This window comes from Ursus maritimus, unplaced genomic scaffold (assembly GCF_017311325.1).
Source record: "Ursus maritimus isolate PB19 unplaced genomic scaffold, ASM1731132v1 scaffold_3, whole genome shotgun sequence".
NCBI classification, from domain to species: domain Eukaryota; kingdom Metazoa; phylum Chordata; class Mammalia; order Carnivora; family Ursidae; genus Ursus; species Ursus maritimus.
The window spans coordinates 65,079,274-65,103,242 of record NW_024425563.1 but is presented as its reverse complement, the minus strand read 5'-3'; the positions used below and the strand labels follow the sequence as shown (position 1 = coordinate 65,103,242).

Here is a 23,969-nt window from a genome sequence, read left to right as displayed (position 1 = left end):
TCATCAAAGGCCGCATCATGTTTCCTGAATCCTGGTAACTCTGGTTAGGACAAATGGATAGAATAGCTATGGCTTCAGTTCATTCCCCACACCATATTTTATTATTTTCCCATGTGAGTGTGATTTGGTAGAAGCTACTGACACATCTGATGTCGGCTGTCTATCACGTACAGTAAGTCTTGAATTCTGCAACATGACTAGCTACAAAGGCATCAGAAATGGTCTCCTAGAAACCTGTTATAACCTAGTCAAAGCTCTTGGATCTTCACTGCCCCGTGCCCATACACGCTTACCACAGCATCCAACAGGCATGCCAGGCACTCAGCACCTGTTGCATGGGGGCGTATAATCTTTACTTCTCTTAAAAAGTCTTAAAAACAGCTGCATCTGCCTCCCCCTCCGTTCTGAGGGCAGCAGAGTGGGGCTGTGTTTAAAGATAGAAAGTCAGTCTAAACCTAGTCCCCTCATCAGAGCCACAACAGCACTTTGAATGAGACGAGCTTTGTCTTCTCTAAAAAGTCCTACTTCGGTGGGGAATAAAGTCCTACTTTGCAACACATAACCAACTGAAAAAAATAATCAGCCGTTGAGCTTTTTGACTTTTGAGGCTATCTTCACGACTGCTGCTCAAACTGCTGCGTTACCCGTGGGCAGCAGTGGTGCGGTCTGCCCGGAGCACGTCGAACAAGTAGAGTTCCTTCAGAAGCCTCTCGCTCTCCTCCTCGGCTTTTTCAGGAGAAGGAGCCTGTTTGACAAACAGGTGAAGTTACAAATACACCAACAGCTTTGCTTTGTGCACACTGAACAGGCTTTATTTCTCACTCTTTCCCACTTTCCTGCTCTAAGGGCGGGTAAGACAAACAGCTAAAGAAGGTCTGGGGAGGGAGTCACTGCTTGCTACACCAGGCCTCCCTGCCCACCAAACGGTCAGTGTCAGGCAATAAAAGGGATACCGTGGGCAGTAACCATGCTGCCACAGGATAGTAAGAAATATCAGAACCACGATTCTCATGCTCAGCTGGTTCTGAAGAATGCAGATTATCTGACACCAGGAAGACTTCTTTCTCCCCCAAAAGAAAGACAAAGCAGACAGGATCTGGTTTCGTCATCTACCCCATAAGACACTCAAGTGTTAGGCCCGTAGTGAGAAGAAAGGCTAGCAAATAGTCCAATAGTGCACGTTTCCCAGCCTACCACCAACATCCCTCCGTTTCAGAACGCTTACCTTGTGGAAATAAATGTAACCCTGCGTCAGCTCATCCGAGCCTTCCCCGGAGAAGATCACCACACTATCTGTGTTCTTCCGAATGTACTTGGAAACCAAGTACATACCTTGGAAGAGACACAGAAACTGTTAATGTCAACCTAACTCTCTACCAAAAATGCTTTTTGTTTGGCTTTTGGAAGCTACTAAGTTTTACTTAGATTGAACTCTGTGTTAATAAAGTAGCTTCCAAAATAATGACTTTTTATCTATAAGCCATTTTAACATACCTAATCCAAAGTTGTACTGTTACAATGAAAGAGCCCAAAATCATCCTATAATTTTCAACAGATTTTAAAATTGTAATGCTTTTAGACCAAGAATGTCCACCTTAAAACTTTGTTAAACTGAACAATGACAAATATCTAAAAAAAAAAAAAAAAATCCTAACTTTCATACCAGTATCATTCTACAAAATAGGAGTGCAGAGTTTTGGTAGTTTAGTTCTGACTTTTTTCCTAAGATTGCCCATTTCACATATGGTTAAGAATACTATGTGAATTATTAAAAGATATCCATTGGTTCTGGCTGCCCATCCCTGTAAACCAGTATTGGTTCTTTACCATTTTTTTCATGATTGCCAATCTAGGGAGACTTTTTAGACATTTTTTCCTAATTGCCCTCTCAATGAAATATTACTGCCAGATATACCACATATCTGAGTATATACTATGGCCCTTTGGAGGGCCACTGACCACTGTAATACCTAAGGTTTTTTTTTTTTACCCTCCAAGAACCAATTTTTGTTTCCTTGAGGGCAATATCACCCCTGTAATAAAATTCTCATGCTCTAAACTTTGCAATGGAGGCTTACCAGATTCTGAGTCTCTTAAAAGAGAGGCATATCTAAGCCAGTAGCATATCAGAGGCTCAACAACATTGGTTCAGTCTGGTTTGGAGTGTACTTCCGATTTTGGGATATAGCCCCAGGACAAAACCAGTATTGCTTGCCGGGGAAAAATAGTTACTGACCGATAGGTCCTATGATAGAATAGTTACCAAAATACAGCATTCCTTACAGAAATTAGTTACAACACAGACCTATTTCTTTATATGGCCCCAGAAACTATATGCAGAGAAACTGGTGGCATGGTGAGGAATGTAGCAAATATGCATCTGCTCTTTGGAGAAATGTAAATACAGATCTTCCTTGACTTATGTCCCGACAAGTCCACTTAAGTTGAAAATATCAAAAATGCATTTAATTCACCTAACCTCCTGAATGTCCTAGCTTAGCCTAGCCTACCGTAAGTGTGCTCAGAACACTTACATTAGCCTACGGATGGGCAGAATCACCTAACACAAAGCCTGCTCTGTAACAGCGTATTAAATATTTCATGTCATTTATTGATACCATTCTAAAAGTGAAAACCAGGGGGTGCCTGGTGGCTCAGTCGGTTAAGCGTCGGCCTTCGGCGGGGGTTGTGATCCCAGGGTCCTGGAATTGAGCCCCGAGTCAGGCTCCCTGCTCGGAGGGGAACCTGCTTTCCTTCTCTCTCCCCTGCTTGTGCTCTACCTCTTGCTATCTCTCTCTCTAATAAATAAAATCTTTAAAAAGAGTGAAAACCAGTATCGTTTTGTGGGTATGGAGTGGTTTTAAGTGTTTCGGTGGTTGAACCTTGTGACCACTTGGCTGACTGGGGGCTGCAGCTCGCTACCACTGCCCAGCATCAGGAGAGACTGTCCTCCGCATGGTGCTAGCCCGGGAAAAGAGCCAAATTCAAAAGCTGAAGTACGGTTTCCACTGAAAGCATATTGCTTTCACACCACTGTAAAGTCGGAAGTTGTTTAAATGGAACCATGGTAAGTAAAGGACCGTCTGTAATGATACCATAAATGTGGAAGTGCGTGTGTTTATTCCTCTCCCTCCAAAAGAGATTGGGGGAATTCTTTTATTTATCTGAGAAAGAGAGAGAGAGAGCAAGAGCACAAGAGCGGGGAAGGGCAGAGGGAGAAGCTGACTCTCTGCTGAGCAGGGAGCCCGATGTGGGACTCAATCCGGTGACAGTCCCAGGATCATGACCTGAGCTGAAGGCAGACGCTTAACCATCTGAACCACCCAGGAGCCCTGACTGGGGGAATTCTTAAGTGGCCTTGTTTTAAAATATTGCTGATCTAGGAATCTTATTTGCATTCATTATTAAGTACTGTTTTCTTAACTGTAGTTTGAAATAATCTTTTAACCCTTATACTTTTTTCAGTATTAAAAGTCTTTTTGATATCCTAAAATGCCTTACCTACTGAAGCACGAATTGTTGTAATATCATAAGTTTCCAAGGAAAATATGACTTCATCCAGGACCTGAATGCCTTCCTCAGAATTAAAGAGGACTTCATGGTGTTCGCTCCCAATGTGATTTGCCACCTGATTATTTAAGAAACAACCATATACTTGTTATTTAAAAGAACTGCCCTTGAGAAGGAAACATGACAGTTGCTCACAACGCATTTTAAGTTAACAACAGTGAAAAACAAATGGGCAATAAGGGGAAATGATTCTCCAGGCCACCACATACACAGCCACCCCCATCAGGTCTCCTGGCCTCCCCCAGTCTCTGCCCTGGCTCAACTAAGAGGTAGACAGCCCATCAGCTCTTCCCACTCCAACACTTCAACCTAACTGTCCAGAGACTTCCAGTTAGCGTGCCCCCTACAACCCTAAGTTACCAGCCTCTTCTCTCTCGTCCAACAAGGCCCCGCTCTAACCTTGGCCCCCACTGGCCCTCTAGAAGCGCTTTACTTACATTCAGGATAGTATTCCTAAAGGAAATGCTGTTTTGGAGTCTTTCAGCATTGATCAACTTGCTTTGAGAGTGCACTCTAGCACTTTCTCATTCATTCTACATAAGTTCTTCCAGACTAGGAATAAGGTCTCCTAAACACTGAATATATGTGTACAATGTCCCCTCTGCCCATAATCTTAACACAAGGTGCTTTATATTAAAAAAAATAACAGCTATGTTCTATCCTATGTACTTTATATGAATTATATCCTTTCACCACAAAACCATCCCACAGTAGATACTGTTATTCCCATTACATAAATGAGGAATTACATGGTGGAGGTAGGATTTGAAACCAGCAGTCAGGCTCCAAAGCGTGCAGTCATAGCCACTCCACCACGCCCTATGTTCAAAAAGAATTATTATCTTAGAGTTTTTGTGAGGACTGCATGGGCCTTGGTAGAAGTACCTAGAGGACAGCATATAACACAGTTGATATTCAACAGGCATTTCATTCCATTTTAATATATTTAATTTAAACTAATTACCTGAATCAATACAGGAGCATAAGCACAGAATCACTAATCTTAACTACATAATGGGCAGAGACAGTGTCTTACCTTTCTAGCAGCCAGTAAATCAGTACTGTCTTCCATGCCAATTGCAAATGTCTGGAGAGGGTACTGAACGTGGGCCTCTTTTAGCTGCTTTAACAGGGTGGCAGCAACCAAACTGGAATCTAAGCCCCCTGTGAGCAAGACCGGAAGTATACGGTTATGTGCCTTGTGTGAGATAGGAACAGGCAGGATTTACAATCCTGGTAAGCTCCAAGATGAGAGTTTTACCATTTACAATCCTCAAGTTTTATAAGCCGAAAATCCCCTTTAATATAAGAAAAATCTAACATATATAACCCAAGATAATGGTTGCAGTATTTGAATTGGTTAAAAAAAATCACTAGACATGATTCTAAAGAATGTTTGTTAGCTCATTCACCCCAGTAATTATGATGTAACCTGACGTTGCCCTATTACTAGGAATATTAAATGCAGCTTACAGAAAACATTTTCGCACTATAACGGAGAGAAAGATTAAATCATAAATATTTTATAGTCAAAACCTCAGGGATAGGTACAAATCATTTACTTAAATACATATTAAATATAATCAGGCTTTTTAACAGCCTTCACCTGATAAAAGGCAGCCAATCCTTCTGTCTGTCATCAAGCGTTTCTTAATGGCATTGTCAAAAAGGATCCGGAGGTTGTTCTTCACAGTTTCTATCTCAAAACCTACAAACACATAAAGGCAACAGTTCCAGAAAATCTTGGGCTGAATCATCTACTGAAACGAGGTTCACAATCACCTGTATTGATCATGACGACGTGTGCTCAACCGTGGACTTTGCCCAATCCCAATGCGCCACGTCCACATTAAATAGGAAATAGCTCTTCAGGCTTGAACCATTCCAGTGACAGGAAAGTATCATTTTTTTCTCCTCTGGGGGAGACGGGTGGGGAACAGGCAGGTGGGCGTTCGCTCTAGTACCTGGGAACAGTTTCTCCACATTGTCGTACAGGGCATGCAGAGGCTCATCTCTGCAGTGGTGATATTTGACCATTTCCACGGACGCAACTTTGCCATTTGGCTTTAAATCCAAAACTTCATAGTGTCCTGGGAGAAAGGGCTCCACTTTTAGAAAAGGAGTCGTGGAGTGCTTCAGGTTAACAAGACCTACGAATTCAAAAAGTTAATTTTACTCAAGATACAATTCACACTAACTTTCACAGTTAACTTACTATCCTCTAAATTCCTGTTTACTTTCCCTTTTTACTATAAACACATGTCCATTATATTGGCAAGATAGGGAAAAATGAACCCAATGCTACTATCCACTTACTAGAGGTCACAGTGGTACAGAGATGTACAGCAAGGCTACACTGACTCGTAGTAATTCCAAGCAATAGGAAAATCTCCAATGGTCAGTTTCTTCTCCCTAGCTGAAGTTTCAGATCAAGAAAATCTATTTTCTATAATAAATTATCTGAAAAGATACATGAAAGCAAGGAGATGGACTTGAAATTATTCATTTTACGATATCCTGGCAGTCATTTCTTCGACTGAGGTATTTTAAGAAAACAGCCATGGTTCCTGGACCTTTGACAAACAAAATGATCGACTGTGAGGTACTTTAAAGTCAGATATTAAGAAGTCAGGCTTCTACCCCTTAACTAGTTATTATATACTGTATGTTAATAGTATCATCTAAATTTCCTCAATGAGTTTTCATAGCAATAACCAACCTGACACCACCATGATCTTTGATACAAAATCGATGTTATATTGTAAATAGGAACAGCCTATCTAAATGCTCATTATGATTTACAATTTGAGTTTGTCAGCCCAGTAATCTGTCATACTGAATTCAAGGGCCAGACTGGACCCAGATCCCATCACTAGCTAGCAGACCTCAACAGAGCCATACAACCCTTATCGTGGATGAGGAGTAATTAAAAAGTTTTAGCCACGGAATACCATGAACAGATTAGTTTTAAATACATTATTCTAAAAGCACTGAGAAACAGTCACTTGAAAACTTCTGGACTGCCCACCACGGGATTTGCAAATACGATCTAGAGGAAAACACCAAACCAGAGCAATAATGAAAACCTACAGAAAAATTTTATCATTACCTTTAGCTTCTGAACACACAGCCAAAAATCCATCTTCTGTCATGGCTTTAAACAAAGGCCTGACTCCATAAGTATCTCTGCCCAGGAACACTTTCTTATTGGCAGTATCCAGTAAAATAAATGCGAACACCCCATCCAACATACAGACTGTTTGCTCAATTCCTCCTTTGTCGTACAGATGAAGGATTATCTCACCATCCACTTTGGTCTGGTATTCAAATTCAAAATGCTGTTGCATCTTTTAAAAGCAATAGCAAAATAAACGTTAAAATCTGTGTGCATTCACTAATAATTTTTCATGGCAAAGTTGGTTCAGTATTTCTATGTTCTATAAGCATACACTTCAGTAATCTAGAAGAATCATGGCATTACGAAAATATAACTTGTCTGAAGTCACAATTCTGCAAATTCTTTATAACATAAAGCTAAACCCGTGAAAGTTTTAGTTGCATTCTCGTGAATGCAATGTGTCCAAACAGTCGTGTGGACAGATACAAAGGCTCATTATATTTGTGCTATGTCTGTAATGCATACATATTTACATCTGTATGTAAGTGAAGCAAACAGGCTGCCCCCAGTTGCCATTACACTAAAAATTTGCTTCCACGCTGTAATATTTTGACTTGGGAATATAGTATCAGCTAAGGTAGTTACAGTTCAAAGACCTGCCTATGAAAATGGAAAGCAAAAGGACAAACACAGGGGCGCCTGGGTGGCTCGGTTGGGTAAGCGTCTGTCTTCGGCTCAGGTCATGATCTTGGGGTCCTGGGATCAAGCCCCACGTTGGGCTCCCTGCTCAGTGGGAAATCTGCTTCTCCCCCTCCCTCGGCTGCTCCCCCTGCTTGTGCGTGCTCTCTCTCTCTCCCTGTCAGATAAATAAATAATTTAAAAAAAAATCTTAAAGACAAACATAGTTGGTACTGCTCCCTGACAAGTAGATGATTCCATCACAAAGATAAAGACACATGGTCTAAACAAAGGTGCCGGCCCCCAGGGGAGGACTGCAATATTCAGTCCTCCTACCACTGCAGTGGCATTAAAGCTACTTCTCACTGAGACACAGAATGACCGGGGAGCGTTAGTAGCCCACATGCCCCACAGGCACAGCACAGTGACGGTCACGACCACACCGAGCGCAGAGGCAGAGGGTTTGATTACATCACACCCGGACCCCATGGCTCTCCATCACCACTGCGAACCGTGAGGGGGAGAAGTTCTTGGAGTGCTCTTTCTGTGAACTTACTCGTATTTGGTTCACACTAACCAAATGAGGTGGAGATCCTGGATACATTTAAACATTTAAAACATGCTTTTAAAATTAAAGGACTAAATCTATGTTTGTATACGTATGACCCATGAACATGCTTCACAATCACACTCACTCTATGATTGTGAAACTTCTGTCTATAAGCACTCACAGAACAACCCAAAAAATGGGCTTTGGCTGCCTCCAGTGACTACAAAGCCACTTCCTGTTCCCCTCTCCCTACTCTGAGACAGGATCAGGGGAGATCCTGTCACTAGCAGGTGGGGTTTGGAAGCAGTCTTCTGACCCTTCTGGGCTCAGGCATTTGACGGATGAACGTACCCCACAGCATTCAGTGACTTCAGTGAGCAACAGCTTCCCCATCTATCTCCCACTGCACCAAGTCAGCACGGCTCCTTAGCTAAACCTCGCAGGTAATTTATTGGTTAAGGATGTCCATGCACCACTTTCCACTCTCCTGAACGCACGTGGGTAAAAGCTGCACTGGAATAAAAGCCCGTCTCTTGCCCCCATCCAGAAATCACACTGCCCTCTCACTTGCCAACCGGCAAGCCCCTGCTGCTCCCCACAGAGAGATTCCTCTCTACCCCAGCCTTTACACTCAGAGTCCTCTCCTTCATTTCTTCCTCCTCCACGCCCAGCACACCTCCAGCTATATTTTATTAGGAGTAAATTTTCTTTTTGTTAAAAAAAAAAAAAAAAAAAAGGAGGGACTTTGGAGTTTACGTTGCCGTGCACTTTGTATAAACCTAAAACAGCCATTCTCCTCTTGTGACACATTTCTGGCTGCTCACGCTGCATAAGCTTAGATAATTGGTAGAAGCAATGGAATGTCTGTGCTTTTGAAAATACAACATATTTGACTAATTTAGATGAAAAGTACTTCTGAAATATTTTACCATTTTCTAACTTTTAAATAAAATACATAAAAGCAGCAATGTTTTCAAGTAAAACAAGGTATTTTCTATCTGCTTTAGGGTAAAAGTCAGGTTAATATTGCCATAATCCAACCCAGCACTCTCATGCATATGGTACTAGCTTGGCTTAGTAAGACAGAAGTCTTAATTATTCCCTTCCTGTACTCACTAGTGTGAAATCCATTCTTATTTTTCCTGTTCACCGTGTCACCTCCAAGCACCTACAAAAAATGATCCCTGTGTCTAATATGCCCTTAAGAAATGTATGAAAGGGATCTGCTGGTAACTATAAAAACTTCTCAAATGAGAAGCTTATTATTAAGAGTATTCCTATAAGCAGACAACAAACAATAGCAAAAGCCATCGTCCAGAGATAAAAATGTCCAAAGGGTGGCTAGGACATGAAACCCTACCCGTGAATGATTGACGTGACATAGCAAGACTCAAAAAAAAAACAACAAAAAAAAACACCAAGAAACGTAACAATTAAATGTATGAAGTGTGAATGATATCTGGCTTCAAACAAAACAGAGCAGCTACAAAGATATTCTTGGCAGGGGCGCTTGGTGGCTCAGTGGGTTAAGCATCTGGACTCTTGATTTTGGCTCAGGTCATGATGTCAGGGTCGTAAGATGGAACCCCGTGTGGGGTTCCTTGATGGGCATGGAGTCTGCTTCAGATTCTCTCTCCCTCTCTGCCTTTGCCCCTCCCCCCTTCTCCCTCTCAAAAAAAAAAAAAAGATATTCTTGGCACACTTGCAGAAATTTAGTATGAACTGAGTATTTATTAAATGGTATTACTGATTCTTAGGTTTAACAGTATTGGTGTCAGGTAGAGGAATGTCCTAATTTTTAAGAGGTAAGTGCTTATATATTTAGAAGTAAAGTGTCACAGTATCTGTAGTATACTAAGATGATTCAGCCAAAAAATGAATGCCTTGGTATATATACAGAAAGAGAAAAATAAAGCAAATGTGGCAAAACATTAACAGTTACACAATCTCGGCTCTCATTATTCTGTTCTGTTTTATATGTTTGAAATTTCAAAATTAAAAGCTGGGGAGGAGGGTGACAAAAATTACTTGGAAATTTTAGATTAAAAAATGTATGAAACACTAGCCAAATAATTCCAGATTGGAAGGCTCTCAGCCAATGTGGCTTCCTGGGGTCCACCCACTCACCACTCTCATCCTGAGTAAGCTTTCCCCAAGATTAGAAAGCTGTTCCAATGTTAATGCTTCTAGAAAATTCACTTCCTGCACTCTGTTGCATCTGGCCACCCTTCTGTCTTGTGGTTCTGTTTAAGTGCAGTATGCAGACACAGGCAGCATTATAGAAAGGCTCCAAGTAGGACGACCTCCAAACTATTAAACTCTATACCTACCCTAAAATCCTCCAGTCTCACAGCTCTTAGAGTGATATTCCAACTCCTTACTAAGTCCTGCTTGATTGGGTCCTGCCCATCCTCCCAACCCCACCTTGTCCACCTCACTCCTTGCTCACATCTGACAACCCCAGGGCTGCTTCCTGCCTCAGGCTTCTATGCATGCTATTCTCTGCATGAAAAGTTCTTCCCAGCCCCGCTAGTTGGTCACGGTCCATTAGGTCTCAGTTCAAGTGTCAGTTCCTCCAGAGGCCTCCTCTGACCACGTTTACCAACACTGGATCTCCCATATCATCCATTTTTTCAGAATATCTATCATATGTACAATGATTTTTTGGTCTTTGATTTTTAATGGAATAAACTCCATCAGAGACCTACCTCTCATACTTACTATGCTATGCCCAGCACCACACACGGGCTCTAATAAATGTTCAAATTCATAATAGGAAAAAAAAATGCTGAGCGTTAAAGAACTGTAACCCTCGATTTTTCTCGTGACCAGCTCATTTGACCTCTTTGTGCATCAGTGCATCATCTTTATAATTGGAGCAAATGAGACAATGAACGTGGAAACTGTCTGAGAACTAAAAACAAAATACATAAAAATTATAACCAACTAGCTCCGAGGTTTAATCACATTCAGATACCTTCTGGTTTTGTTTTATTTACCTTCTTGTGGTTATAGATTTCACCGTTGTAACAGAGCCACAAATAAGGATATTTCTTTACTCGAATTGGCTGCATTCCAAACAGCTGGTCAACCACCGCCAACCGATGAAATCCAAAGCAGCAGTTGGTGTATCCATTGACATTCTCAAAACGAAATGCATCTGGACCCCTATGTGCAATCTTCATAGCACTCAGGCACTGCACAGAGAGGCAGTCATCACTGCCAAAGAGGGCCCAAATCCCACACATGGTGCAATGGAGCTATGGTCTTTCTATAGAGAAAAGAGCAGGCCAGTTAAATATTCAATATACTCAATCCAAGTCTGTATTAAATCTTGATTCCAAAAACTGGTATAAACCACTTCAAAGACTGACATTTAAACTATCTTGTCTACAGCAATTTTCCATTAGGTTGGCAGGGACACAGGAGTCGAGAATGATTTAATTTACGTACAAGTATTCAGAAAAGATGTGTGACCTTTCCATCCAGCCAGCGGTAGCAATTTGGCACCCCATCAAAGCCTGCCATCTCTCTCATCTTGGGATCTGGCCAGCTAGAGCTGGGGGCGGGGGGGGGGGGGGGGTCAGGCCACATTTGAGGTTTACTTCCAGAAGAGACAGATACATATGCAGGCTGGCTCCAACCTAGTGAGAGATCCCCATCCCACTCTCTCCATCTCAGGACCTCAGAAGCCCTCAAAAATCCAAGAGACTCCCCATATTACTACTACAGTCCCCTCTCGGGTCTCTTTGACAATTAAAAGCCCTGTCTTTACCTTAACGAACTGCACATCGAGTCTAGCAGGTAAAAAAGATCATATATACCACTCAAGTGTTATGTTAAGATATACAGTTATTATAAGCATTTCACAACTTCTCGCTTACCTCTAAGTGATTTATTCAAACGTGATGAAAGAAATTCTAAAGAGGAAAAAGAAAGGCATGTTATCCGATATCAGGTATCTTAGCTGTGTAACAAAAAACCATTTTAAGTTGACAGAAATACATAATATTTGCCATCTAAATGTCCTAAAGGACAAAAATGTTCTTAAATATTTTTGCCTCAAAGTTGTCTTGGTTCATGAGAAAGCAAAGTAGGTGTGACATCAACAGCAACAACATCTCTGAAAAACAACTTGGTTATCCCTATAGGCCAAAAAACAAACAATTCCTACGAATGTTACCTTGCAAGTTCATATTCTCAACTGTGAAATAAAGGGCTGTTTGATTTGAATGCTGCCAGCTCAAAAGTTATTTTACCAAAATATCTCAAACTTAAGAACTTCTTTGGGTATCTTTAATGCAAATTTGCAGCAAATACCTAATTTGGACAAAAATCACTGAAAGAATACATACATGCAAGTTACACCAATCACTTTGGGCAATCCTCTGAGGGGGGTTGTATCTAAATGAACCAAAGCTTTGTTTAGCCTTTTAATGAAAAGACCACATCAAACTAATGAAAAATAACAGTGACTCAAACAACTTGGAAGTGGAAGTGGCACATGTTCTATGCAGTCCCTTCCCTGCACTTGGCCTAATAGCCTCTAATGAGATATCTGAGATTTAGGGGGGAAATACACTTAGATTGAAGTGAGAAGGCTACTGAGAAGCCATGTATCTTTCAACTCTATACCAGTTAAAAAAGGGCTGAGAAAGTGCTTTGAAAAATCACAAGGGGTCATTAGTGAATCATTTACCTAAGTCTTCCTAATGCCACTTAGTGAATCCCATTATTAAGCCTGCTATAAGGAACACACTTTTAAGCACTAAAATAGAGTGGAAAGAAGGGGAACACACATTAGTGAAGCACACTTATCTTCTCCAGCAGGAAAAAGCAAATTAAAACTATCACCTATTTTTGTTGGAATCGGGCTCACTTGCAAAGGTCCTACTTGGAATGCTTTTTCCTACTGCTATTACCTGTTCCCTGTAATTTTCTCTATTTCCTCATAAACTTTTAGAACAGTGCTGTCCAGCAGAAATGTAAGCTACATATGGAATTTAAAAAATACTAGTAGCCCCATTAAAAAAGTAAAGAGAAAAAGGGAAGATAACTTTAAATATATTTTAACACAACATACCAAAAAAAGTATTTCAACAGTAAACAGTATAAAAAGTTATGCACAATATACTTTACATTGCCTTTCTCTATTAAATCGTCAACATCTGGTGTGTTTTACACTTACACCACACCTCCATTCCGACTAGCCAGCATTTCAAGTTCTCAATAGTTACGTGTGGGCTGAATTGGACAGTGCTGCTTCCGTGCATTCGATTTCGATGCTGCTTACCAAATAAAAACTTCACCATATTGTTTTATTTTTACATTAAGTATCAGCAACCAACTCCTGGACAGGTTCAAGACCTAAGTTACTTTTAATTAATCTTACAGCAATGCGGTCAATGAATGAAAAAAAAGCATTAGGAGTGCTTCTAAATTTTTAGTCAAGGCACTCAGGACAATGGCCCATGAAGAAATACTATAGGCCAAGGGCCCAGCAGAAAACTGTCCTTTTATTCAAAATATTAAGAGTAATCTGAAACCAGCCCTACAGAATAGGTATCTATTCAGAAATAAGTATTAATTCTTTCACTTTTTTCCATACCACCCCTGCCTGTCGCCCTGAACAGATCTTTTCTAGGCGGGGTTTGTTCATCAAGTCACTTGTTGAGTCTTGCCGGGACCAAGCGACTGTGCGGCCTGAAACTCCGACTGCAGCCCAGCCACGTGCACGCTCTGCTCGGTCCACCGCAGGGCACCCGGACTGCGAAAATTTCCACAGGCTTCCACGCAATATAACAAAAAATTGTGAAATTTACAGGGGCCAAGGTGGGCCGCAGGCAGGCCTCCCCTCCGTCTTTCACTTGACCCCTCCCTCCGAAAACTAGACCCTAGGTCTTCCCACTCAGCTCGCTCCCAGGTGCGCAACAATCGGCCCCGCCCCCTTGACCGGCAAGAGCCGCAGAGCAGGCAGGCGCCTGCATCCGCTTCTGCCCACCAGTTTGCCGGCGAGACTGCAGCGCCACCTTCTCCTCCTCCTCCTCCCCTTCCCCTCCCCCTCCCCTTCCCCCTGCAGGGGCGGCCCCGGGGCAGGCTGGGAGGACGCTACGCAGGGCATCAAAGCTTGGCTTACCTGGGCTCCGACAAATGGAGTGAGGGGCGAGGCCAGGTAGGAGCTGCAGATCGCGGGCGGGGCGGCGGCCCTCCTCTGACTTTATACGGGCCCAGCTCCTGTAATGCTTGAGGGAAGTTTCATCATGTCTGTGAGGACCAACCAGCGCGCAGGGGCGTGGCCCACAATGCAAGACCTTGGCTGGGCGGAGGAGGAGCCGGGAGCAAGGAGGAACTGCTCTGTTCTAGCTCTTTAAAGTGTTCGTGCACCTGCTGAAGGATAGCCTCAGAGGTCTAGCCAGGAGCCCCGCTGACACCTAGGGTTACCTTACCTGCTGTTCTGACAATTAGGGGGTCTTCTGCACTTGGTTTGTTCTTTGGGAAATCCTCACCAAATTGATTGCAGTATCCCCTCTGCCCCAGATCTCCCTCATATCCTTTCTTGCAAGGCGTACAGGTATCCACTGTTTTCTAAAGTTCATGTTATGCCGCTTTGCTTTTACAAAAGACCCACGTTAGTACCTGTTTTGCTACCTGAAAGAAATCCAAGGAGAATTTTTGCTTTTAGGGGAAAAGGCGAGAAACGAAAATAGCGTTCAGTATTTATTTTGCCGCCAGCCATTACAGAGGCACCATGGATGGAGCAGCAGGAAGGGCGCTGCCACGTTCCTTCCCCAGAACTACACTCAGCGTCAAGGTGCCATAGCTTTGAACAATGTCTATGAGCATCTGTGCTTCATCTCCGTTTATTTTGTGTATTCATTAGCAGGATGTGTCCTAAGGTATCAGAAAGGCCTAAGAGAGGTTATTTTTTGGGTCTGAGAAAACTCAAATTTTCCATGTAAATTCATGATAACTGCTTCTTCATTTTATGTCATTTCAGCCTATAAAATGTTTCAGAGGAACACTCTACTTTGAGATAACAGGGAAACCTGTACTTTAGTTTCTCCTTAACTACTAAGAGAGCATCTGATACATAGATGTGGATAAAGAAATATCTGTTCTATCAACAAATAAGGGGGCAGACGGGAATAGCTGGAAGGATATCATCTTTTTATTAACTATGAGGTAGAGTTCACTAGGTCTTCTACCTCAGGCATAATTAAATTTCTCCTTCCTCTGGATATACAGCTCAGTGTATATTTTGTGTTGGATCGTCCTTAAACTTGTGATGTGTTATATTCTCCTTCAACTAGATTGTCACCTTCCTGTTTGTGTTGACTGCACCTTTTGAGTCTCATTATCAGCTCAGTGGATACCACTAAGTAGACTCTGAAACCTGTATTCAATTCAGTTCGATTCCTCATCATATTTTGTCATTGACAAACATCACTTTCAGGAAAGGTTGGAGTTCCAGTCTGAATTTTACCACTAACTACTTCTGTGACCATAGGTATGTCCTAGAAGCTCTCTAGGTTTCCATCTTCGAAAGGAAACTAGAGATTACCAGGGTCGTTCGAGCCCTGAAGTTCTCAACATTGAAGTGATGAGCATTCTTTAGAGCCATAGCACCCAAGAAGGAGATTTGTTTTATCCCCACAATATCAATCTGTCTTTTTGAAACTCAAAATAACTTTGCAATCTGGATAGTTTTATATCAGGCCAGTTAGAATTATCCAAATTCACTCACCTGATACTTGTAGATCCAGGACATGAAATTGGGTTTGCCTGGGTCCGCAGGACATGCTCTTCTGGTCACATTCTGCCTGTGGACTAGCGGGACAAGAAGAGCTGGCTCATACCAGAGGCGCTGACAGAAGAGCAAGGAGCTGACATAGCCTCTCTTATTTTTGCTAAACATGCATGGTTTACATTCAGGATTAAATATACTTTCTTTTCCGGATTTCATCCCCACTCCTATATTGGAGCATTACCCTAAAATTAGACCTTTTTCCTTTTTATTATCTGCACTGAGTGTTTGAAAGGGAAAACTCTCCATTTTAAAGGCATCATTGAACTGGTACCAGTACTCCTCTCAAATTTGTTATGCAGTACAGGGCAAGAGTTGTCTTCAGAAACCCATTTTTTTCTTTTTAAAATGTTTTAATTTAAACCCACTTAGTTAACATACATTGTTATATCAGGTATACAATATAGTAATTCAACACTCCCATATATCACCCTGTGCTAATATATATATAAAACACCCTAATATCTACTTATCCCATCCTCTCACCCACCTCCCCTCTGGTCGCCATCAAATTGTTCTCCATAATTAAGAATCTCTTTCTTGCTTTGTCTCTCCCCCTCTTTTTTCCCTTGCTTGTTTCTTAAATTCCACATATGAGTGAAATCACATGGTATTTGTTTTTCTCGCTTTAGCATAACACTAACTCCATGTCTTTGCAAACGGCAAGATGTCAACCTTTTTTATGGCTGAATAATATTCCATTGTATATATACCACATCTTCCTTATCCATTCATCAGTCTATGGACACTTGGGTTGCTTCCATATCTTGGCTATTATAAATAATGCTGCTACAAACACAGGGGTGCATGTATCCCTTTGAATTCTTGTATTCTTTGGGTGAATACTCAGTAGTATGATTGCTAGATCATAAGGTAGTTCTATTTTTAATTTTTTGAGGAACATCCATACTATTATCCACAGTGGCTGCACCAGTTTGCATTCCCACCAATAGTGCACGAGTGTTCCTTTTTTTCCATATCCTCACCAACAGCTGTTGTTTCTTGTGTTGTTGATTTTAGCCATTCTGACAGATGTGAGGTGGTATCTCATTGTACTTTTGATCTGCATTTCCCTGATAAGTGGTGAATATCTTTTCATGTGTCTGTTGACCATCTGGAGGTCTTCTTTGGAGAAATGTCTGTTCTTTTGCCCATTTTTAAATTGGATTATTTGGTTTTTAAGGGTGCTGAGTTTTACAAGTTCTTCATATATTTTGGAAACTAACCCTTTATCTGATACATCATTTGCAAACATCTTCTCCCATTCTGTAGGTTGCCCTTGGTTGATGGCTTTCTTCACTGTGCGGAAGCTTTTCATTTTGATGTAGTCCCAATAGTTTATTTTTGCTTTTGCTTCCCTTGCCTCAGGAGACCTATCTTGAAAGAAGTTGCTATGGCCTATGTCAAAGAAATTACTGTTGGTGTTCTCTTCTAGGATTTTTATGGTTTCACATCTCACATTTAGCTCTTTAATCCATTTTGATTTTATTTTTGTGTATGGTGTAAGAAAGTGGTCCAGTTTCTTTCTTTGGCATGCTGCTGTCCAGTTTTTCCAAAGCCATTTGTTGAAAAGACTGTACTTTTCCCATTGACTGTTCTTTGTTTTGTTGAAGATTAATCGACCATATAGTTGTGAGTATATTTCTGGATTTTCTTTTCTGTTCTATCGATCTATATGTCTGTTTTTGTGCCAGTACCGTACTGTTTTGACTACTTCAGCCTTGATATTTAACTTGAAGTCCAGAATTGTGATGCCTTCAGCCTTTTCTTTTTCAAGATTGTTTTTGTTATTCGGGGTCTTCTGTGGTTCCATATAAATTTTAAGATTGTTTTAGTTCTGTGAAAAATGCTATTGGTATTTTGATAGGGATTGCATTAATTGTGTAGATTGCTTTGGGTGGCATAGACATTTTAATATGTTCTTCAAACCATAAGCATGGAATATCTTTCCATTTTTTGTGTCATCTTTGATTTCTTTCATCAGTGTTTTATAGTTTTCAGAGTACAGGTCTTTCACCACTTTGGGTAGGTTTATTCCTAGGCATCTTATTATTTTGGGTGCAATTATAAATGGAATGGCCTCAGAAACCAATTTCTAAGGTCTCAAATTTCTTTATAAAATACAAACCAAGTTAATACACAAAGCCAAAATATATTAGTGGGTCCTAAACATTTTAAGTAGAAGATTCCTTTTTAGAATCACAGAAAAGTTTCTCTTGACCTGACCCCACAAGAATAGTGTGTTTTTAGTATTCCTTTGATAGAGAAAATGTAGCACCAGGATTAAACACAAAACAAAACAAAACCCAAAAAGATATCAAGACTTAATACCAATACTTAATTTGTATTTTATTAAGTCACATCAGCAGCAAATTGATAAATAGTAAAATGTGTAAGACATACTAAGATCAGACTATGATCAATGCTTATGGAGTACACAGGTTTGATATCCCTCTATGATACACTCCCAACTTGTTTACAGACTGCCTAGAATATAAATTCCACATGGAATTTATGGTTTCACATCTCACATTTAGCTCTTTAATCCATTTTGATTTTATTTTTGTGTATGGTGTAAGAGCACATAGTGAACACTTAGTAGTTGACAGGCGAGAGCAAAGATTGTAGATGACTAAGTTCTAAGGATCCTTATTTCCCTAAAGTCTTTAGCAAATTGTAATTTTGCTATATGCTAATCTACCTAATAGGCCTGAAACATGAGAACAACCTGGGAAAGGAGGTCTTCTATTCACATTTTACAAATCTAAAACTAAGAATCAGAGAAGTTGAAGGATTTAGCCAAACAGTCTGGATTACATCATCAAACACTGTATAAAACCCAGAGCCCATTTCTTTTACACCCTGTCTGTAGTGGAAGACAGGTACTTGGTATGTTATCTAGTGTTGTTGGTTGTTCTGAGTACCTTCTACCTGTACACGCAGGGCCACTCCATCCTTTCCCACTTCACTTTGTGTCCTGACTCCCTTACCCTCCTCTTCTCATGGAAGTGTCCAAAGGGAGACACAGAGGATAGAAGGGAGAAGTTTCAGGGTAGTTCTTCCTCTGACTTCTTCACTACAAAATTCCTCTCCTAAAGCCCACAGCTTCTGCCACTGGCCTCCATACCACCTTCTTCTCAGATTCCAGCAACTGTTCCTTCCTCTTCCCCTACCTCTTCCCCTTCAAGCCTACCCCTAGGGTACTGAACCATCTTGCTTTTCCTTTATCCTGCCCACACTTCTGTAATTACTGTCAATTAGAGTGTGACCTCTGCTTCCTATCAGAACCCTATCCAATACATCAATCTAGGATATAATGGAGAATGCTCTGCATTTAACTAGAGTAGAAAATGATTCATATCCTCTCTTAGTTTTTGGACACAAATGAGAACTAAATTATGTTGGCCTATTTTCCCACATCTTACCCACCCCTGTATTGAAACCTCACTCTAAAAGGAGCCTGGGAGCATTTAACATTTTTTGACCTGAGTCACTGAGGAGTCACATAAAACCCTCCTTTGTGAAGTAAAATCTTTAGGCTAGTTCCGCATCCCAAAAGTGTAACTGACGACACAAAATTTGCACTTGCTCAGCCCTGAGAGCATTCAAGTTTTTAAAATTCTTTTACAGAACTACTAAATTGGTTTTTCTCAATGTGTTTGTTTTTGGATATTTTGTAGATTGATTCATTTTCTAAAATTAAAAAAATATGTAGTAATAAGACAACCACATAATGGTTGCTCTCCTTTGTTATTCATTGATTGAAAAATGTACATAATAGTAAAGAAGCTTCATTGATATTAAAATACCTTAAAATAAGGTTGCATTTTATTCAACCCAATATACCTTTGTAAAAGTGTTTGTCAATGAGTTTGATATGTTTATTGTCTATAGAAAATGCCATAATACCACTCAGGTTTGCCAGCCTCTGTCCTAACTCCAAAGCTATCCAGGACCCCATGACTCACATGTTAGATAACACTGAATTAGAGTTTCAACCAGTTTACAAGCCCATCCCATCTCACCCTCTAAAATAGAAAAAGCTTCCAAGAGTAGGCCACATGGTTAGCAGTTCCCTAAACACTAGATGAATTGTCAGCAATAGTGCCACTTTTAGATCGAGCTTTCCACTGGACATGACCTTGCTCACTCAGGGAAGAATTTAGGATGACACCATGGGTGAGCTCTCAAGGTACAGGATGGAGTCAGAGGGAGACACAAATATAGCTGTAGCCTCCATCTGATCTCTTGCCCTGTCCCATAAATGTTAGCCATGGGCCTTCTCAGCAGCCTGTGATTCTATTTCTCTGCTGTTTGACCTATTTTTTATGACTTTTTTAAAATCAGGTGTTGAAATGCAATTTGAAATAGGACTTCTGATCTTTACTGCTATATCCTCTACTTTTCTTCTAATTTCATAGAATCCCCCTGATACCTACATTTAAATCTGCAGATTAAACAGTAATACAGAAAATTCTGAAAATTCCAAATTCCAGAAAAACTCATCTATCATGATACTATTTGATTTGTCATACTAGGGTATGTTACTTAGCCTCAGGACAACAAAAAAGGGAATATTAACACGGGTTGTGTGCATCTGCGTTTTGTAGAACCACAGATTTCATAACACTGGAAATTATCTACCCTTTCAACAAAACATTTAGGTAGTCCCAAACACAAGAAGACTGGTATATAAAAAGAAATAAGAAAACACTGGTTAAGCTGAAAAAAATTAGTCTCTCCTCTGAAAGCCTAAAAACTTCCTGGGAAGTTCCACTAATTTAGAATAATAATTGATTTAAAGGAGACTAGAGTACATTGAACGTAGAAAACACTATTCAGAGTTGACCTTGCACAGCAGATGACGTGAGCAGAGACTGAGATTTAAGATAATAATAGTCATTTACTGAGTACCTCCTAGCTGTAACATATTTCATATAACTTTCTACTCTGTATACTAACCATGGAGAATATCCTTCTTTTGACAGTTGAAGAAGTGGCTCAAGAATATAAATTAAGATACCCAACACCAAACTGTGTTGCCTCAAACCCAGCATGATATCTTGAGAACTTCCATGCCTACCCCAGAAGTTGCTCAGCAAGCCAACCAGGTAGAGAGAGTCCTTCCAAGAAATGGCAGTAAGACATGGTAGGTCCCAGTGTGTCCCTAAGGACAGCTAGAGAAAGTACAGTTGACCCTTGAACACCACTGGTTTGAACTATGTGGATCCAATTATATACAGATTTTTTTTTTACAATACAGTACTGTAAATGTATTTTTTTAAATGATTTCCTTAACATTTTCTTTTCTTGAGCTTACTTTAAGAATACAGTATGATTCTTATATGATACAAATAACTTACAAAATACGTGTTAATCAACTATTTATGCTATTGATAAGGTCAGCAGTAGGCTATTAGTAGGTAGGTTTTGGAGTTAAAATTTATACCAGATTTTCCACTGTGTGGGGCAGTCAATGGCGCTCCTAAGGCCTACATTGTTTAAGAGTCAATGGTACATAGAACAAGTGGGAAAAGGAAAGAGAAGCCGAGAAAAAATAAACAAGATGAATTAAGTATATCAATGATGATAAATAAGCGCTATGGAAAAAGAAAAGAAATTGGGGGGGATTACAATTTTTAGAAGAATTTGTACTTACAGGCCTCTGTTTTCTCTAAGAAATAGAAGAAAGGCACATTGTCTTTGGTACTAAAAGGTTTGGGATGTGGTGACGGTGAACTTTGAAATAACAGCCAAATGTCAACAAAAGTTGATGAGGGGGAAAAAATGGTTGGGCAACGTGGAGATCCAGCACAGGAGGACACCATAAACATGCATGTGACTGGGGCAGTAAGGGAGGGCACATTCTCCAACTACATGGGGCAATCCAAGATTTGGGGCAAGGCCTGGAGGGGAATGGATCCAGGCTCTGGGTTGGGCAGCGCATGTAGAGAACACAGGTAAGACGGCATGGGAGCGTGCACCCTATGTGCCTTTGTGGGAATTCACAGTGCCCGGACAGACAAAATCTGACTTGTATATGCCTCCCTGGATGAGACTAATTGAAAAGCAAAGGAGGAGTGCCTGGAACGATGGGCCTCCTTTGAAGTTTCTTGGCTGCAAACAGCCAGATTCTTACTGTGGCTCAAGGTTCTCATCTAGGGAGTAAATGTTTAAATTTTGAAGAAAAACAGGCACCTATGGTAGTCACGTACATGACGGACTCCTTGCCTCCTTGCCCTTATCACACGCTGCCCCATATATTATTATCCTGACCATTAAAGTTACACTTTCCTCCTTGCTTTGCGCTTACACCTGATGTATTGCTAAGACCCCAATAAAAGTGGAGACATAGCTTGGCTCCAGGCCTTTCACCACGAGAGCGTCTGGTCCCCAGGCCTCTCCTTTCTCCTACTAAGGTGTCGAGAGTAATCTTTTCATTCACTGTCTCAGGGGTTTGCTCACCAAACCCGGCATGCCTTGGCGGGAACAGCCCTTTCAGTAAACTCTGTTATTGTTCACAAATATTCAGTGCCCCTCCCTGGGGGAGGGTTATACCATTTCTAGCCCATTGACATAAGGTTAGCCATGTGACTTGCTATTGCCAATGAAATGTGAGCAGAAGTAACAGAAACGTACGAGCCATTGTTACGGTTCACTGTGTCCTCTTTTCCCTCTGCCAGTAGTCTGGCAGTGTTCCAGAGGCAAACAACTCTGCCAATCCAGAACAAAACATATGGAGAGGGACTACCCATGATCCACAGGTAGTTTTCTGGTTACAAGTGTCTGAGATTTGGGGGTCATTTGTAACTGCAGCATAACCCAGTCTAACCTGACAAGCAAAGCTTGAATGTTTAAAGTTGGAAGGGAAAGTAGTAAAGTCAGAAGTTAGTTAATTTATTAAAAGATTAATAGGGGAAAAATGATTAGAGGCTTGGTTGTAGGCTAGGGAAGTATAGGAATAGAAGAAATAGATGAACTGGATATTTTTATGGAAAAGGAATGTATAATTTAAAGTGTAAAATAAAATAGTGAATGAAAGATTACCTATCCCAGGCTCCTGAACACAATAGGCATTGTGGAAACAAAGGTCCTCCCCAAACACAATTCCCCTGTGCCTTACCAGGGTAAGTCCTGTCCAGTCAAGATGTTTGTTTATTAGATTAGGAATCAGCAGCCCTGAAATACAAGGTCCCCAAAACAGAGTCAAACAGCAAATCTCGAAGTTTGACAAAAATATCCACCCTTCTCCCAACACCTCTCCTACTGGATTGCACCCCAGACCACAGGGCTCCTTGTTCATAAACATAACAGAGGTGAATATGGGTTTTAGCTGCCAAAAGTTGGACTTGTGGCTGGAAACCAGATTTAGCCCTTTTCCTTCTCATGGAAGTTATGCATATTGAGGTTGTCAGGGCAGAAAATCATAGTTTAATTTCTTCATTAAACTAACAAGATATATGGAGCATCTACTGTATTTGGGAACATGGAGAGTACACTCATGGTACAGAGGAACAGGGAAAATCAACAAGATATCTAAGTGCAGTACATAGGTAAGGGTAGGTAAGTACTATGGAGAAAAACAGAGCGGAGAAGGAAGGACATCATGCTGCAGCCCTGTGGTTGCATTATATAATACCACTCTATAACCTTAGTCTTATATTTGGTTTCCCATTTAGTAAAATATTCTGGGCATCTCTCAGAATGAAGGTGAACCAGAGTTCACATTTCTTAGTTGAAGTTCTCCAGTAGAGAGTCATCCAATAGTCCCTGAGGCTTGTCAGATATCCTCAATTCTCCCCTCGCATTCAGCCATTACTACTCTAAACAATGCTCACCAAATGGCCATGAACACAGCTTCGCAGCCCCTGAAGACTCATTACACTCTTACTCCAAATTTGGCCACCGTAAAAGGACCCAACCTAATACTTCAAAGCAAGATCTTTAACACCATAGTGGAGACCAGAGTTTCCCAGTAGGATGCAGATACAAATGGTATTCACTACAGCATCCACAGCCCAGAATGCTAAAAACAACAATTAGCAGCTTTTGAGGCTGCTTTTATGGCCTAGAAGCAGGACCTTTAAGAAACAAACACCTGATAAAAGCTACACTGAGACGATCCAGACCAATGTGGCAGGTCTAGAAATGACAGTTGTAGATGCTGTTTATTGAGGACATTTTGGGTTCTAAGTGACTTATTTTTTACCTATTGTTAAGTATCCAGGCAAACACTGTGGCTTGGAAGT

At 40.9% G+C, this 23,969-nt stretch overlaps 1 protein-coding gene across 1 annotated transcript in view; it reads right to left on the bottom strand.

The window, feature by feature from the left end:
• ASNS (asparagine synthetase (glutamine-hydrolyzing)) overlaps nucleotides 1-23,969 on the bottom strand; it is a 154,714-nt gene that overhangs the window by 1,638 nt on the left and 129,107 nt on the right. The window contains exons 4-14 of the mRNA XM_008686279.2: nucleotides 15,661-15,743; nucleotides 14,053-14,564; nucleotides 11,801-11,836; nucleotides 10,916-11,187; nucleotides 6,680-6,917; nucleotides 5,535-5,720; nucleotides 5,177-5,278; nucleotides 4,607-4,734; nucleotides 3,502-3,628; nucleotides 1,226-1,332; nucleotides 645-745 (exon numbers count right to left, since the gene is read on the bottom strand). Of these exons, the coding sequence (XP_008684501.1) occupies nucleotides 645-745; nucleotides 1,226-1,332; nucleotides 3,502-3,628; nucleotides 4,607-4,734; nucleotides 5,177-5,278; nucleotides 5,535-5,720; nucleotides 6,680-6,917; nucleotides 10,916-11,164 (1,238 nt within the window). The 5' untranslated portion in view covers nucleotides 11,165-11,187; nucleotides 11,801-11,836; nucleotides 14,053-14,564; nucleotides 15,661-15,743. The remainder of the gene's footprint in view (nucleotides 1-644; nucleotides 746-1,225; nucleotides 1,333-3,501; nucleotides 3,629-4,606; nucleotides 4,735-5,176; nucleotides 5,279-5,534; nucleotides 5,721-6,679; nucleotides 6,918-10,915; nucleotides 11,188-11,800; nucleotides 11,837-14,052; nucleotides 14,565-15,660; nucleotides 15,744-23,969) is intronic.